Here is a 16,875-nt window from a genome sequence, read left to right as displayed (position 1 = left end):
CCACTAATACCCCCAAGTCCTTCTTGGCAGGGCTGCTCTCAATCCACTCATCTCCCAGCCTGTCCTTGTGCTTGGGATTGCCCCGACCCATGTGCAGGACCTTGCTCTTGGCCTTGTTGAACTTCATGAGGTTCACACAGTCCCACTTCTCCAGCCTGTCCAGGTCCCTCTGGATGGCACATCCCTTCCCTCCAGCGTGTCGACTGCACCACACAGCTTGGTCTTGTCGGTGAACTTGCTGAGGGTGCACTTGATCCCAGTGTCCATGTCACCAGCAAAGATGTTAAACAGTGCTGGTCCCAACACTGACCCCTGAGGAACGCCACTCTTCTGCTAACATAGCATATTTCAGTCTTTCCCCCTGCAGCAACCTTCCTAGTCTGGAAGTCAAACTACTAGCAAGAGTACAGTTTTGCAATTCTCTTCTGTGTTTTCCAGGGGATTTTGCCATTGCAGCTATACCAGTCAGAGATCACATCTCATTGCAATCCGACTGACAGAGCTAAGCCAGCAAAGGTTGATAGCATGGATCTCAGCTGAAGCAGCAAATGACTAATTCAGCAGTAAGTTTAAAAAATTGCTGCACTGCCCAATAACTCAGTGCAATCTTCCATGTTCTGAATACATGAGAACCTAAAGCATTTCTGAAGCTGAGAATTTCTTACCATCAAGCAAGCCTGCAACTCAGACATTAAGATTTGTGCATGTTGATAACACATTCTGGCAAATCACACTTCCATGGCTTAAGAAATTACTCCCCTACAAATGACCATACTGACTTTTTCCTGAAGGCCATGGATCCTTCAACAGCTATTGGGTAAAAAAAAAAAAAAAAGTAAAAAAAAATCCATGCATGTCCATAAGCCTCAGTTTCTTCAATACAAAGTCAAATCCAGTACAAAGTGAAACCTAAATCCAGCCCCCTGCCTCCTCACCCTTGCAGTATTTCAAACTAAGTCAATGGACTTCACTAGGAAAAATGAACATCCTTTTTCACTGATTTTGGTGCAAAGACAATACTCTCAGGCAGAGGAAGAATAACACCATAAAGCTTAACTTCTATTTATTATGTGAGTGTGTCACAGGGCCTATTCCCATTTATCAGCCTAGTGATTTAAGAACATCCCCACCAAGCTTATATATGGAAGCTATAACAGCTTATAAAAACAGACTGAAGAATATGGATAAACTGGAAATGAATGGGTTAGTATTTTAATTGCCATTAAAATTGTTAAAAATAGATAACTGCTGTAGGAAGATGTGCTTTCCTCCTCCTCATCTGCTCACATTGATCTTCAGAAAAAGAGCAGGAGAAAATGCTAGTGGAAATAATTACTATTCAATGTAAATAATGAACAGAATAATTTACTCTTCACACATCTATAAGAGAACTAAGGAAAGTTACTTAAAATCTTTTTCCAAAACTCTTTTGTTTGAAGGAAAAAGAAAATACCTGAAACAAGATGAATGTGGGTTTTTTTAATAGTAAATGTATTTTATAAATCTGGTCACTCATGCGCCTGTAGTCTTTCACTGGGAGGGAAAAAGGAGGCTGAAACTAGAGTAACATATACAGAATTCCATTATAAGATTTCCTGATCAACTGGTATGTCTTTTTTCTTTTCCTAGTCCTGCTTCTCAGAATCTAGGAATGCTGCCAAACCTCAAATTCATGTGGCCCTGTAGCTTCCCAGATTGACACTTTTTTTGCTGCAAGGTTCCTAAGAGTGACCTTTACTCCTCTAGCACCGATCACACTACCCTTCTCTCACTGAGAGTCACAGTTGAAGCCAAATATAATTCTAGCAAGGCTCTGTTTGTAGCAAGTTTCTAATGACAATATATTGCTGATCCTGTCATTCTGTATGATCTTATTTTCATGGTATCTCCCATGGGTAAAAAGGAAAGAGTGGCACAGAAAAAAAACATATAGAAAGGGAATGAACAACATTTTCACCAAATTATCTGATTAAATGATGTGGTTTACCATATTACTGGGGGAAAAAATGATGTAATATTTGACCTAAAATTTTTGTGGAAGAGGTAAAAAGTACACAAAACTAAACAATCAAAGCATACCTAAATTTAAATTTAGAACAAGTTTGGCTTTCTTCAGTTCCAAGGTGATATAGTCTCCTTGCTGTCCTTCTCCGTGGAAGATTACACCTTCGCTTTCAGAGGTCTTAAATTTCAGAGAAATGACATCTTTCAGTGTTTTCATTTTCTTGTTCCTGAATCTGTATGGTAACACTACATGGCCATCAAAATTGATAACATCAGCCCCTAAAGGAAAAAGCAAATAACATTGTTGATGAGCGATTATATATTCCTGTGGCCACGAGGAAAACAAAGATGCCATATGTAGATTGTACCTGAACGGAATAAAAAATGTGCAAGCATGATATGCACTGTAAATACATTTTCTCTTGACCATAATTTAATACTATAAAAAGTAGGAACCAGGCAGGACATAAATTTAATACATAGGATATAAAAAGAACAGATTCAGGGGGACAAATACTACAACTGTATTCAACATCTTTTGGTTTCTCTCAAATATAGTTGTTGCCATGCACACATTCCTAATTACAGTTGAAAAACTTCTGAGTGATGATTAATAAATCATTTGATCCCTCTTTAAGGTATCTGTAATACCAGTACAGGTATCTGTTAGGAGTGTGAACAGTAAAACATGAACCCAAAGAAATTGCATAGCAATTTTAAAAGATTCCTCAAACCGTATGTAAACCATAGGCATAAGCTTTGTCTAGTTCAGTTTTATATGGAAATCTTGGGTAAATTGTGACCTCAACTAATTTTGATAGAAAAAAAAGTTCTTTCATTTGGGCTAATTTTTGTACCAGGTTTGTTTTTATTCAAAATCTGGGAGGAAAATTGAGGGATGCAATCATTATCATTTAAAGTCAATCCAATATTCATATAAATGTTGCATAATGACACTACAAAATTTCACGTTGTCTTATTTTCATGACTTAATCTCTACTCTAAAGAATGAGCCACAATTTTCCACAATTTTCTGAAGGCTAGATCCACAGTAAAAATAGCCACAGAACTTGATTCCATTCAACAGATACACTTCTGCTCAATGTTGAATCCTGTCTTTTAGCAGAGGTCAGTAAAAGATTGTAAACAGATATCGATCTCTAAAAATTTATAAAGATTTGTTTAAGAAATCCCCTTTGTAAACTGCTTAACCTATGATCAATCACCAGTGTCTTAGCTACTATTTGTATAAGTATTTCATCCTCACTATTCACAATTGATAATTTAAATAGGCACTAAGCAAAATTCTTAAAAAAGAATTAAAGAAAAAAGTATTTCCCAGCCATATTCTTCAAAAACACTTCTGATTTGCATACCATATTAATACCAGTCATTTCATGCTCTGAATGAAGGGTGGCATTTTATCATACATTCTTCAACCACATCTGATTTTTGCCTACTGTGGGCTGCTCTTCAGTAGGCTGCTTGCAACTTTTTAAAATTCTTTACTTGTTTTTGCTATTATGGTAGGAAGTAATTTAAATCTTTCAGATCCCCTCAAAAACAGAGAAACAAACCCACTGCTGTTGTGTAATTAACACAGAAGAATCTGTAAAACGCCATTAAAACACTTTGTACACTATGTCTAAATAACTGCATATGTTTAAATTTGAATTTACATGGCCTAGATTAGCTCATTATGCTAAGACCTGTTGCCTTTGTTCTTACAACGTATGCCAAACACACATTTAAACAATGTTTACTTTCAACTAATCTAATATTTTACACCCTGATTCAGAGAAGAGCCTAAGCAACATGTACATTGATCCCTTTCTTGAGAATTTAGGAGCCACCAAAATGGTCTGCTGAGTCAATTTTTACTGCTGTTGTGTCCTCAGCTGCTATCAAAGAACTTCTTATGTGTAGCATCTGTACAGGTTGCTTTTTCACATTCTGTGATTTCCAGGAATGCTTTTCACAGTGATGTAAGAGCTATTTGAGTGTCAAAGAAGAGCATTCAATCAAGCTTCATGATGTTTAGCATTTATTTTCTAGAGAAAAGTATGTAAAACCACAACCAATATTTCATAAATGATTTCTATTTCATTGTTCAATCAAAAAATCCACAATCCATCTTGTATTCATCAACTAAAACACACCCAGTTGAGACTGAGACTTGCAGTCATGTTGATTAAATGCCTATTCATACATTCTTACATCATCGAGCATAGCAAGTTTTCAAATATAAAGACCAACACATTATGCTTCCATTATTCAGGATTTTCCCCACAAATCACTAGTATAATAAATAGTTCTCTACTACTTCCAGGTCATTTGTTTTGCTGACACAATGATTTTCTGCATGCTGATGAAGTATGTGATATCTGTTTCTGGTTGATATAACCATTTGTCCTCTGTACATCTTTAATAAATCTGTATGTATAATCACAATATGCTCATTATCCTCAGTTGACACAAACTGTTGACTCTCTAGGGATTATTACAGATTGCAGAAATTAAGTACTTTGCTACCTTGCAGAAACTATGTTTACAGTTCCTAAGACTGATACGGAGGAATCATGACAGTGGACAGTTGTTGACCTACAGGTCCACCTAATTTATACTAAAGATGAAATTATGGATCTCAGCGCAGCATGGATCATCAGAGCTTGTGATTTTACCTTCACAATGCTGCTGCTTTTTAAGATTGAGAGTTTTAGAGGTAAGTAATGTTTTCTGTAAACCAGCATCAAGTGTAGGTATTTCAGAGTCTACCTGAGACCAAAATGTAAGACATGCTATCTCATACTCAACTCATACTCACACATTGGCTCAGATACAAAGGCAAGTATTAATGGAAGGATCATTAAGCACGTCAAAAAAGCTGTGTTAAACTTGGAAAGTAAGTCTAATCACTCTGCTTGCCTTTTCAAGTTAGATCAGAAAAAAGTCATAGAAATAAACTTTCTCTATTCACAACAGTCAAAGACTCCACAAAATTCCTCCTGTGGGAGTCAAAGAGATCTAGAAGACTGAGGAGGCGGATTCTATAATGCAAGTTTCTTCATGTCTCCATAAGACATCTCTTTCCTTTCTAAAAGATTAATAGGCATATGCAATGCATTTCTGTTTCACACTAGTTTTTTAACATAGTTGAATCGGTAGCAGCTGACTGTCATCAAACAAATGGGTAATAGTCCCTGAAAGATTTGAAGGCTCTTTTCAACGGCCAAGATTTATTTATTCTTTTTAATGCCTAGACTTTTTCATGGATCACACTGAACCATTACCATGTCTGTGGAAAGGAAATCAAAGGGAAGAATTTTAAATTTCTGAATTTTTAGTTCGAACCATTTCTTCAAATTATATAGAACCATATGCTGAGTCTTCCATAGCATTCCCTCACCCTTAATTACCAGGCTAGAAATAACCTGTGCCATGTCAGTCTAACTGTGCCAAGCTGGTGAAGAGGGCTTTAAACTAAAGTTGCTGGGGAAGGGGAACTTCAATCCATCCCACTCCTACCAGTTTGATGCCCAGAGGCTGGAGAGGGATCACAAGGCAGCAGAAAAGCACCTGAAGAGCAGCACAAAGGAATTCCAGCCAGTAAGTCAGCTTCATCAGAGGCCCAACTTAAATGCTTCTATGTAATTGCATGTATCATGGGGAACAAGAGGAGTTAAGAGATGTGTGCACACCTACAGGGCTACAATCTTATTGGCATTACAGAGACATGGTGGGATGACTCCTATGACTGGAGTGTTGGAAGGGAAGGACACAGGCTCTTTAGGAAAGAAGGCAGGGGAAATGAGGGTGGGGGGGTTGACCTCTATATCCGTGACCAGCTGGAGGACATGGAGTTCTGCCTGGGCGTGGGTGAGGAGTCAACTGAGAGTTTATGGGTCAGGATTAAAGGGAGGACAGGGACATGTGACTTTATAGTGGGGGTCTGCTACAGGCCACCTGACCATGAAGACCGAGCGAATGAGGCCCTCTACAGACAGCTAGGAGCAGCCTCATGTTCACAAGCCCTGGTTCTCATGGGGGACTTCAACCACCCCAATATCTGTCAGAAGGACAATGCAGCAGGGCACAAGCAATCCAGGAGGTTCCTGGAATGCACTGACGATAACTTCCTTCTCCAAGTGACAGAGAAGCCAACGAGGAGGGGTGCTGTGCTGGACCTTGTTCTCACCAACAAGGAGGGGCTGGTGGGGAATGTGAAGCTCAAGGGCAACCTTGGCTGCAGTGACCATGAAATGGTGGAGTTCAAGATCCTTAGGGCAGTGAGGCGGGCGCACATCAAGCTCCCTGGAGTTCAGGAGAGCAGACTTTGGCCTCTTCAGGGATCTGCTTGGCAGAGTAGCATGGGATAAAGCCCTGGAGCGAAGAGGAGCCCAAGGGAGCTGGTTAATATTCAAGGATCACCTCCTCCAAGCTCAGGAGCGATGCATCCGAACAAAGAGGAAGTCAGGCTGTGAGAGACGACTTGGAAAAATAGGTCACTGGTGGGATTGACGCAGGAACCCAGACCGGTGATCTCTATTTCTCTATTCCCTTCATCTCCCTCCTTTCCTTTTTCCCCTTTTCCTTCACTACCATTAAGCAATGCAAGGCATACTGTATTGCTTGCCACAACTTGTTATATACCTAGCCAGTTATTGTGTATCCAATTAGTACATTGTGGGAAGTTAATAAATGTCTGGACTTTGAGAGTTGCCTCACCATTGTCCACTCCGTTGGGGATTTACGAATCTGACTCACTTGTCTCCCTCATCTGAGCGGGATGTGACACAGGCAAAAATCCTTAAGGTGTCCCTTCCAACCCAAACCATCACGTGATTCTATGATTCTATGTATACCTTCCATTCCTGTCACTACTGACATCACATAACTGGAAGAACCAGTTCTAGACAGTTCTTGCCAGTGGAAAGAAGGGAAGCAGGTAGACAGGTATGTTATTTGCACAATAATCGTGCAGCCTCTGTTCATCTCTGCTTCTGATTAGACAACAAAGTCACTCTGACCCAAAGGTGTCAGATTTGTTGTTAGCCGTTGAGTTCTGCAGCGAAATAGATTACAACCACATAACTTGAGCATACCCCCAAACCTTCCTAAACCTGCAAAGACTTTTGATGAAATTATAAACTTTGACCCCTTTACTGTTTATGCCAACAAAATGGTGAAGAAATTTTATTCAGTACATAAAACATGATCATTGCAAATTTACTGCAATATCTCATATTTATTAGTATATAATATATATCTCATGTATATCAGAATGAAGCAATATAATTTTCTTTATAAAGCACACCTTACAATACACATTCCAATAATAAATACATATTAAGCTCTACGTGCACCTAAAACTCTCAGCCTGATCTGATTCTTCTGAATGACAAATTCCAACAATGTGAATCATCTCAAAAGTAAGTATCAGAATGGCATGTTGCATTTGAGGTGCAAGAAATCCATTAAAAAGTTATCAGCATGCAAGGAGGACACATTTTCTCAGGCACAGATGCAGATGTTGCTCTCAGAAATGAGGCCACCCTAGTTCGTGTTCTGAGTCTGTATTCAGAAGCAACAGTATGCGATTTCAGAGGTGGGGTTATCTTCTATACACTCACGACTCAAATATATTAATTCTGAAATTTGTTTTGAAGAAAAAAAGAAAATGGTTAGAAAAATATTGTAAGAGAGATTATATCAACCTGTTGTTTTTGCTTGCCATACACTGTCAAGAGAGCCAAGAAATGCCTTCTTGAGATTTTTGTATGTACTTTCAGAAAACAACTTTTAGAAAAGCATTATATCTGTTGATAGAAAAAATATCTATGTGAAAGTCACGCTGTTATCAAAAAATCAGACTTCTACGTAAAGCAAATTTGCTATACAGATTATAGTCTTTTGAATCTTCATACAACTGCCTTGAACAAATGCTACAAATGAAAGAAAATTGATAGACATTACAGCTTAAACAACCTTCATAGCAAATAATGTATCATAAAAAATATGATTCCGTATAAAATGTCAGAGATTCTCTTCGATTAACATCTGTTAAATTTACTTTCTGAGGGTTATAGGAACCCCTCTATGGGGTATATCATCTTTCCCCTAAGGCCAGCTGGTACTACTTTGTAGCATCTGCAAAAGTTACCTTTAACAGTCAGGCATCTGACAGAGCTGATCAGGACTGTGCCTTGACTTCTGTGGGTTTGTGGATTCACAACATGTTACCCATGACAAGGTACAAAATGCCTTTTACACCAATGCCATTGTTGCAGTTATGCATACGTGTTGTTCACATCATTCATTGAAGCAAATTCATTTTACACCCTTTAACAAAGCTGAGGAAAAGCAACATATTTTTTCCAAAACCTGGCCCTGAATTGCTATGTTTTGAAAATCATTAAATTAAATAAAGAAACAGCAGTAATCTTTGATTAAGGAGGTTTTTTTATGCATAGCTGTGCTGGCAGCATGCACATGGGTCTGCATGATAATTCAATCACCAAAGATTACGTACCAATTATGTTTAAGAGTTATGATATGTAGACTGTGGTAATGACTTGTGTTACTTCTATGATGACACTCAGTTATTTAATATCATGATAATTACCACGATGCAGAATGGTACTTAAACAGTAAACCATATAATTCCTGTAATTGCAGTGTAAATATATAATTTTTCTCATCCTTAGCCACTCAACTACCAGCATTAGCATTAGCAGGAAAGAGACCTAAGCCATAACTTATAGTGTGTTTACCTGCATTCAGAGAAGTTTGACTGTTCTCTGAGGCTACTGCCGCAATGGGGGAAGAAATTTTTTTAAAAAGATAAAGTGTAAAAAAAGTGAGAGACAAAGAGGGAGAAAGATGAGAAAATGCAGAAAAGCAGGGGGAAAAGCAACTGACATAATTTTTTTAGAAAAATTAAATACGAAGTACAGCTCTCATTACTTTCAATTTGATCCCCCATTGGATTTTCTGTGATATGGATGGACTGAATAACACTGTTGATACCTTAAAAATATAACATCACTTTCATCTGGCAAGGAAGATAGGTTAGGCCTTATCCCAGTATGTGTCTGAGATGCCACATTAAAACCATTTCATTAGTTAAAATGGCATCACCACATTAAATTTTCCTATAAAAATCAATGAAGTCAGAAAGTCTTAAAAATATCAACAGGAAATTGGGTGACAAATTTGATCCCATTCCCAAGTCTCAAAGGAAAATAAGTCTCCAGTCACAGGTCTTCCTACCTATGCTTTTGTCCTGTACTACACATGCAGGATTTGGTAAAATTTGGTCATGGAATCAAGTCTGTAGAAATATATTTTATTTGGTGCTCCAAAATAATTAATGAATTATAAAGAAACTACTTCAAATCAGACTCAAGCTCCAGAACTTCTCTATTTCCTCTCTTTCTGGTGAGAGAAATATAACAATCCTCAATCACACTGTCTGAAGGATGAGGAAATGCTCCTTCAAAAAGACCTACAAAAACATTCCTGCTATCAGGCACAGTAAAATAACACTGATCAGAAGAAAGCAGACCAGCAAAGTACTTGCCAGAAAAATGCTTCCCATAGAGCAAACAAAATCAACAATATTAATTGCAAATTTATCATGTACACATATTTTTAAATCAGTACAGATCTCTGAATGATAGACTCTACAAAGCTTATACAGAATATTTCACTGGGATTAAAACCACACAAGTTCTGTACTACTGATCCACAGCCACCATAGGTGACATTTTCTCACTCCATTATTTCATCTGCTTAAAACTTCTGTTTAAACAATTCTTAGGGAAAAGATCTTCACTTGTAGCATTCTTTTCTTACCTCATAATGTGAGCCTTTTATCTGGTGTATTAATACTATAGTAATTAATAGCATTAACCATGCACTGATCACCTATCCTCTGGAAACATCAGAGATGTATCAAAGCATCTTTGGCTGGGCCAATGTATTCCACATGTGTAGTTTCATTCATTGTAGATATTAGTCATGTGTACTAAAATAGCATCATGACAAATATAAACACATAAACATTGTATTAATTTAACAGCAAAAATGAGGTTTTCTCCTAACAAAGCAAGGGACAAGGCTTAAAATTATACCAAAACCAAACTCTCATTTTGTTATTATTCACGATAAATTACGTACACAGAAATTACTTCAGAAGACTGTAATCTACTTTTTCAGTAGTTCCAAACACTGCCAACAAGAGAGCACGTCGAATTTGCCACTGGAGTCTTTGCAGCTTGAGTCTCAGTGGTACTAAGTTAGCTGAGCTCATGACATGGACAACTGCTTTTACTCTCTTTTTCAAAAGACAATGCATCTGCCACAAAGTTCAAAAAAAAAAAACCAAACCCAAAAAACTAATACAGATATGGATGTATGTTGCATATACAATAATGTATACTTTTTCATATTCTAGAAGTGTACAGTGAAGGAAAATCAATTTTAAGTTTCTGCTGCCTGTTTAGCTTCCACCGCACTGAATCTGAATCTTGTCATTATCTGTCAGTGAATCCAACCCTAAATGGTGTCAACGCTTGAAAAAGAAAAAAAATACATTTCCTATGAGGTTTGGAATTTTGTTGTTGCTTTTCTTTACATTAGATATAACGCATACATGGCAACGCAGTACCAAAGTAGCAAGGAGTGTTTTGTCAAGGTGTATTTTTAAGTCAATTCTTGGGTAAAAGGCACAAGGTTTGTTCTTATATTTTATATATCTGCCAGAAAGTTCTGTGAGGAAATATTCTCTAAGGTGGTGAGAATGCTTTGCCATATTCTGAGTGCAATATCTACTGAAGATATGCCAATGGTGCTTTTCAAGTTTTCTCTGAATTTCAAGGCACAGGCATTTTTTCCTATTATTATTTTTTCCTATTATTATTGTCACTGTTGTTATTATAATGCCGGTATACTACTACTCATTTTGATAGCTCTTGTGCAAATGTCTGTAAACATGTGGCTCTTTGTCTGGGATAATTTAATGCCTAATAAAAAACAAATGCAACAAGTGAAATGGATAAGCAGTAGAAGAAAGATTAAAAGGAAGGAAAACAATATAAAGAAATGTAATCTAATGACCATGATTAAAAGCCCCCCTCTGTTTGGTTTTTTTTTTTTTTTTCAGTAGGACAATTGGGTTCCTTCTCTAATTTGCATAGCTATTGAACTACACTGCTACACAAGCTAATTGTTGCTGAAGATCATAATTTTGTGATGAGCGTATACACCAGTGCAGTGCTCTGCAGAGTTACACCTAATTTCTGGTTTGTATCATGTAAGATAAAAATAGGTTCTCAGGGAAAATCTGGATGTCTGGAATGGCATTAGTTGTAGCATACACAGAAGAAAACACTAAAACATTTGAAGGAAAGCCTTGGGAATTCAGCCTAAGCCTCCAAATATGACACAAAATTATTGTCTTAAGGGTATTTATAACTAGGATGATTTTTCAAGCACTTAACATTATGGCTGATGATTTTTTTCCCTGCCAAATCTAATGTAACACGAGATTTTCAAGGAAATTTTCTTTCATTAATTCTTCAGCTTTCAAAAAGACAACTTCATTCAAAAACCAAGTGGGAACATTTTTACATATGCTATGCTTATACTATAAATTGGATAAATTAGGCAATGAACATGTTTATCATATACTTTGCAATTCAGCTTTAAGCTTATGCATCCTAATCACAGTTTACAATTAGACTATACTGAATTCCGTGCCCCTATAGTAGACTGCTAACAGTACCAGAGAGAACTGAGGTAAGACTGCAACTGAAGATAGTCTACAGCTCAGATAAAAACTATTCCTTCCCTAATCTACTCTGTTCTGTGACTCCAGAAAGTTGATTACAATGCATGGTATGAGATGCAGCCTATCTGAAGAACTCTGTTCATAGAGGAGGCAGGAGATTGAGCACCACAAAAAATACAACTTCCATGGCAATGTGTTTCTCTGCCTATTTCCAATTATTTAATTGCTTAAACAAGTTTTTTTATTTTTATCCAACCAAAAAATTTGTGCGTTTATCTGTATATTGTAGTGATACTTTATAAGCAAGGCTTTTTAACACAGGTATTCTGTCCTGAGAATGTAACTGATCTTACTGTTGATGCACACTTATTTCTCTTTAAAATAATTTTATCCAAATAGTTAAAGTTCAAATTAGGAGAGAAAAAAAAATGAAGGCTGTTTTGAAGACCTGCTGAATCCTGAGGTTGAAGACCTGGGTATTTTTAACTATCTTTGAACAGGTGCAAATTAAACTGTGTAGTCTTCAGCATCTCACAGTTATACTGGCATGAACATCATCTGCATGCATCGCTGGTAAAATGAGAGGTGGTAGGTTATAAAATCATTCCTTTTTACCAAAACCACCTCCAGTGTTTCTGGCTGTAATAATCATGTTTTAGTTGATAGTTTTCCAGGTCACAGTGCAATAGTATTCACCAAATGGACAAAACAGAAGCAGCTTAATACAGGAGTTTTTATACTTTAAAAACTTTTCATATGTATAGTATTGCAAGGGTCTTTTATGATTGTAAAAGTTAAATTCAGGCATCTTCCAACTATGCACTAGAAGCAGCAAAATGTTCTTTATGATTTATTATTCTCTAGCTATGGTACTTCCAAATAAATTTGGCAAAAAATATATGTACAATTGAAATATTCTAAAGAAACTCAGCTTTTTGTATTTTATCATGCTGATTTACAAGTCAGAAACATTCCTCGCAACCATAAATACATTTTGTTCTATCCTTCACTGTGAAACTCATCATTCGATATTGGATCTCAATGGGAACGTTAAAGTGTATAATTAAACTCTGAAACCAGGTACAGTAAAAAACTTAATTTACTTGAAAACAGCTAGCCTCTACTAATGTTTTCACTGTTTATTAAAAAAGTAAATCACAAGAGCTCCAGGTCAATAAAAAAGGACAATTCTGACTCTCACATAGTAAATGGCCAAAACAGGTCTCAATCCTTATTAAACTGCTGAGCTCGATCATTACTTAATGAAAAAACTACAGCAAAGAAAGAAGCTGTACCACGTCATATAACATTTATGCTCAGTTTACTCAGTGAATAAATGAGCTACAAAATGGACAAGACAATCTATTAAAACATTAAGGAAACAGATGAGTAGCTGGAGCCCTCACTTTAATGTTTACAGCTGCATAAAAACAGGAAGACACACAGCTGACCTACAAAATACTGATTTAGAATTTCTCTTTATAATTTCTTTTTGAGCTGATGCCACCCAATTCAATCATCTGATGGTATATAATCTTTCTACATGTCTTTTAATATACAGACGCTCTAAGAATACTCATTACTCAAGGCCAAATTCTTCTGTCTGGTTCACATTCTATATCCTTTATTCACATAATCACTCTCAAACACATATTCTTTACTTCTTCCAACCATGGAGCTCATATTCAAATTGAACTTTCAAAGGGAGCTGCATACACACTGATTAAGGAATATGCAGCAGGGACAGTTTCAAGTGGCTGTACTCAATTAAATCTCATACAGTAAAAATCTCGCTAACATCATTCGAGCTTCTGCAGTTGACCCTAAAGAGTAAGGAATGTAAGACTGAGTCTCAGTTTTGGTCAGGGGACACTCATATTTATCCTAGTGAGTGGCTTCACTATTGTCTAAGGCACACAAATGTATGTTATTAAAGGCCATTTCTAATGGCCTTTCTTTCTTTCTTCTAACTGTCAGTCTGCCGCTGCTACTAATTACATCTTGCTGCACCAATTTATTTTAGGAAAAGAGACACTAAGATGAAACATACTGCTATTTTCAACTACTGCATTTCAATTAAAAAAGAGTTAATAGAGGCAAATCCTTCAGCATAAATGATAGTGGAACAACTTTATGCGTTTATAAGTTTAGTTGTCCTATTTCTGATTTACACAGAGACAAATACCTTGTGTTTAGCACAGCATCAGAATAGCAGACCACTGGAACTTGGGGCTGGGCAAATTCAAGATTAGTAATTCAGTCAATTATTTTTTACTCTCCTTGCCTAACATCCAACATATCTAAGACCATGCATACCTCTATTGTATTCTTTACTCAGTGTCATTTTGCACATTGTCATGTAAGAAAAGGTATCTGTTTCTAACTTGAAAGCCATAAAATTTGAGCCCCAAATTCTATCATGCATGGATCAAGTAGTGAACTGAATGGTGGCTGAATCTAGTGTTTTTCTATTTCTTTGTTTGTGTTTCAGTGTGTATAATTAAAAAAACCCACTCATATGCAAGGTTATGAGTCAGGGCTTTATCTTCAGATGATCTAAGTTGATTTAGTTCTCCTTTGCTTCGGTGAAAGTCTAATAATTTTCTCTTAACATGGAGATGGCTTTAATGATTAAGGGTGTGGTACTGTATTAGGGCATACAGTTGCCCATTTTAAGTGAATGAGTGCTTTATTTGAATAACAATGAGTAAAAATTTAAGGATCTGGTACTGCATTGGCATCACTTGCAACTCTGTTTACATTCCATAGAAAGAAAATCCCCAAATGATTCAATATACATCAATATGAAATGAACAACTTGCACTATATCAAGTGTATACAGTGCAATACTTCCCTGAGAGGGGAAAAAAAATATTTTTGTTTCAGAAATGCTCTCCATTACAGGTAGTACTGCAGGTAAGAGCACGTAATCACAAAATCATTAAGATTGAAAGCAATCTCTAGAAATCACCTAGTCCAACCCACCTGTTCAGAGGCTATTTGCACATTTTATTCTGCCAGAAGCACAGAGTTTCAGTTAACTGGGCTTTCACCTTTTCTCCTGCCCTGAAACAGGACATAGGACGTTTGTTTTTACCAGCAAGTGATTTTCTTTCTTTGTGTTTCTCAGGCTGCACTTTCCAAGGTCAGTGATATATTGTGTCCCCGTTCTCGCCACCAGACATGACTTATCTATAACTTCTATCAGCCTCTACAGTTTTAAGATTTGCTGGTGTTGCAGAGTTTAAGACCTTCAAATTCCCCACTTGCCAGAACAGTTCTGAAGAGTCTTTCTTCAGCATGAGTTTGCTTATGGCAACTCAGCTGTGCAACTGGCTGTTCCCTCACTATGAATTTACCATGCACTGAAGACTTCCCTGCACAGTCAGCACCATCAATTCAGCCTCATCAGCTCTGGATTATTCTCCACCACTAAAAGCTGAAAAGAGCTAGAAGGATGAGAGTTTCTTCTCAGGAAGAGTATAAGGAACGCCCTCACATCCAGTTAACACGGATTAAGATGCAGCAGGTGCAATACTTACAATCACAGATACTGAAATACATTATTGTTGTGAATTCAGTTCTTCATCCACTACTACTGTTTTGCTTTTTCTGGCCTCATGGTTTAATCTAATTTCACTTTTCAAGCTCTAAAGTAAGTACAGACACTAGAATCCAAAACTTGCTTTGTTTCCTCAAACATTTTTGAAGTGACTGTCTCCATAGTTACAGGCACCTGTAAGGGGCAAGAGACAGTCATATATGATCTTAAGACCAACCAGGCAGGCAGCTTTACTTATAGAGAGTTATTTTAGAAGCCAGAAGCCTTCCTTGTATTCCAGGATCTTTAAATTATGTAGCGTCCTCACAAGCCTCAGGCCCAAGGAGTTAAAAGAAAGCACAGCTTCTGTTATCAAAACAGCACATAACAGGTCTGAGCCCCCATGGCATCAACTCCAGCTTGAAAAAACCCCTAGAAGTAGGCAGGGGTCAGGTTCAGCTCTCTTGACCTGGAAAAGGAACCAGGGAGGCAGCCCATGGGAGGGGGGCTAGAGAGACCCCCGTGACCAGATATTAGGAAGTATTTCTTTCCAGAAGGGGTTGTGAGGCGTTGGAATGGGCTGCCCAGAAGAGTGGTGGAGTCCCCATCCCTGGAGGGGTTGAAGAGTCGGGTTGACCCAGCGCTGAGGGATCTGGTGGAGTTGAGAACGGTCAGTGTGAGGTTAATGGTTGGACTGGAGGATCTTCAAGGTCTTTTCCAACCTTGATGATTTTGTGATTCTGTGAGAGCCCAGGGCTGGACACCCCTCCCTGGGCCAGTGCCCAGCCAGGGGACATGGCAGCGGAGGATGCCAGTGGGGACAGGCTGAGCTCAGCAGGCCGCTGAGAAAAGGCCTCTCTCTCACTAGGTCAGTGGGCCCAGCTCCCAGAGCAGCCCATGAGACTCCCCACATTCACCACCACTAGCAACATTTAACTGACCGGACTGCTCGCAGCCCAGGCTGCCGGTGGCAGTGGCAGTGCAGCCTCGCTTGGGAAGGAGTAACCCAACAGGGACGTACAAAATCCTCAGATTATGGTTTCCTGGAGAAGGAAACTTGAGGAGAACAGAGGAAGACGACATTCCCAAATCCACAAGTATGTGCTCTTCCCTCACCGGGTGAAGGCACGGGGCAGTGCTGTGGTGTGGGGGCTGCGTGACGCCGACCTCAAGGCCGCAGAGTCGCCACTGGACTCAATTAACACTGAATGTCAGCGCGGGTTTATGGTAAAGCTCTGTGTCACTGCTGAACTCTGTGTAAGTAAACTTGATAAGATTCAGCAGAGTTCAGGACAGAAAATATCTCAGCTGACACATCACACTGCTTGCTTAAAGGTTGAGGAAATACAGGTTAAACCTTTTGCTCGATAGCGGAGTCGGATTAAGTAAGGGAAGGAAATGGCAGGTTTGGGTGATCACTTTGAAATGTCTAGAAGGCTCAAAATGTAGTAAGAATGCATTTCCAAGAAAAGAGAGGTCTCCAAAATCCATTAGATTTTATATTTTTTTTCAAAACAGGAGGGTGCATAACAGTGTACAT

At 38.0% G+C, this 16,875-nt stretch overlaps 1 protein-coding gene across 1 annotated transcript in view; it reads right to left on the bottom strand.

Moving 5' to 3' along the window:
• CNTNAP2 (contactin associated protein 2) overlaps window positions 1–16,875 on the bottom strand; it is a 1,208,535-nt gene that overhangs the window by 630,761 nt on the left and 560,899 nt on the right. The window contains exon 5 of the mRNA XM_074892371.1: window positions 2,080–2,283. Within this exon, the coding sequence (XP_074748472.1) occupies window positions 2,080–2,283 (204 nt within the window). The remainder of the gene's footprint in view (window positions 1–2,079; window positions 2,284–16,875) is intronic.

Source organism: Strix uralensis, chromosome 1 (assembly GCF_047716275.1).
Source record: "Strix uralensis isolate ZFMK-TIS-50842 chromosome 1, bStrUra1, whole genome shotgun sequence".
Taxonomy (NCBI): Eukaryota; Metazoa; Chordata; class Aves; order Strigiformes; family Strigidae; genus Strix; species Strix uralensis.
Note: the sequence above shows the minus strand (reverse complement) of the source record. Positions and strands in the feature narration are given on the sequence as shown.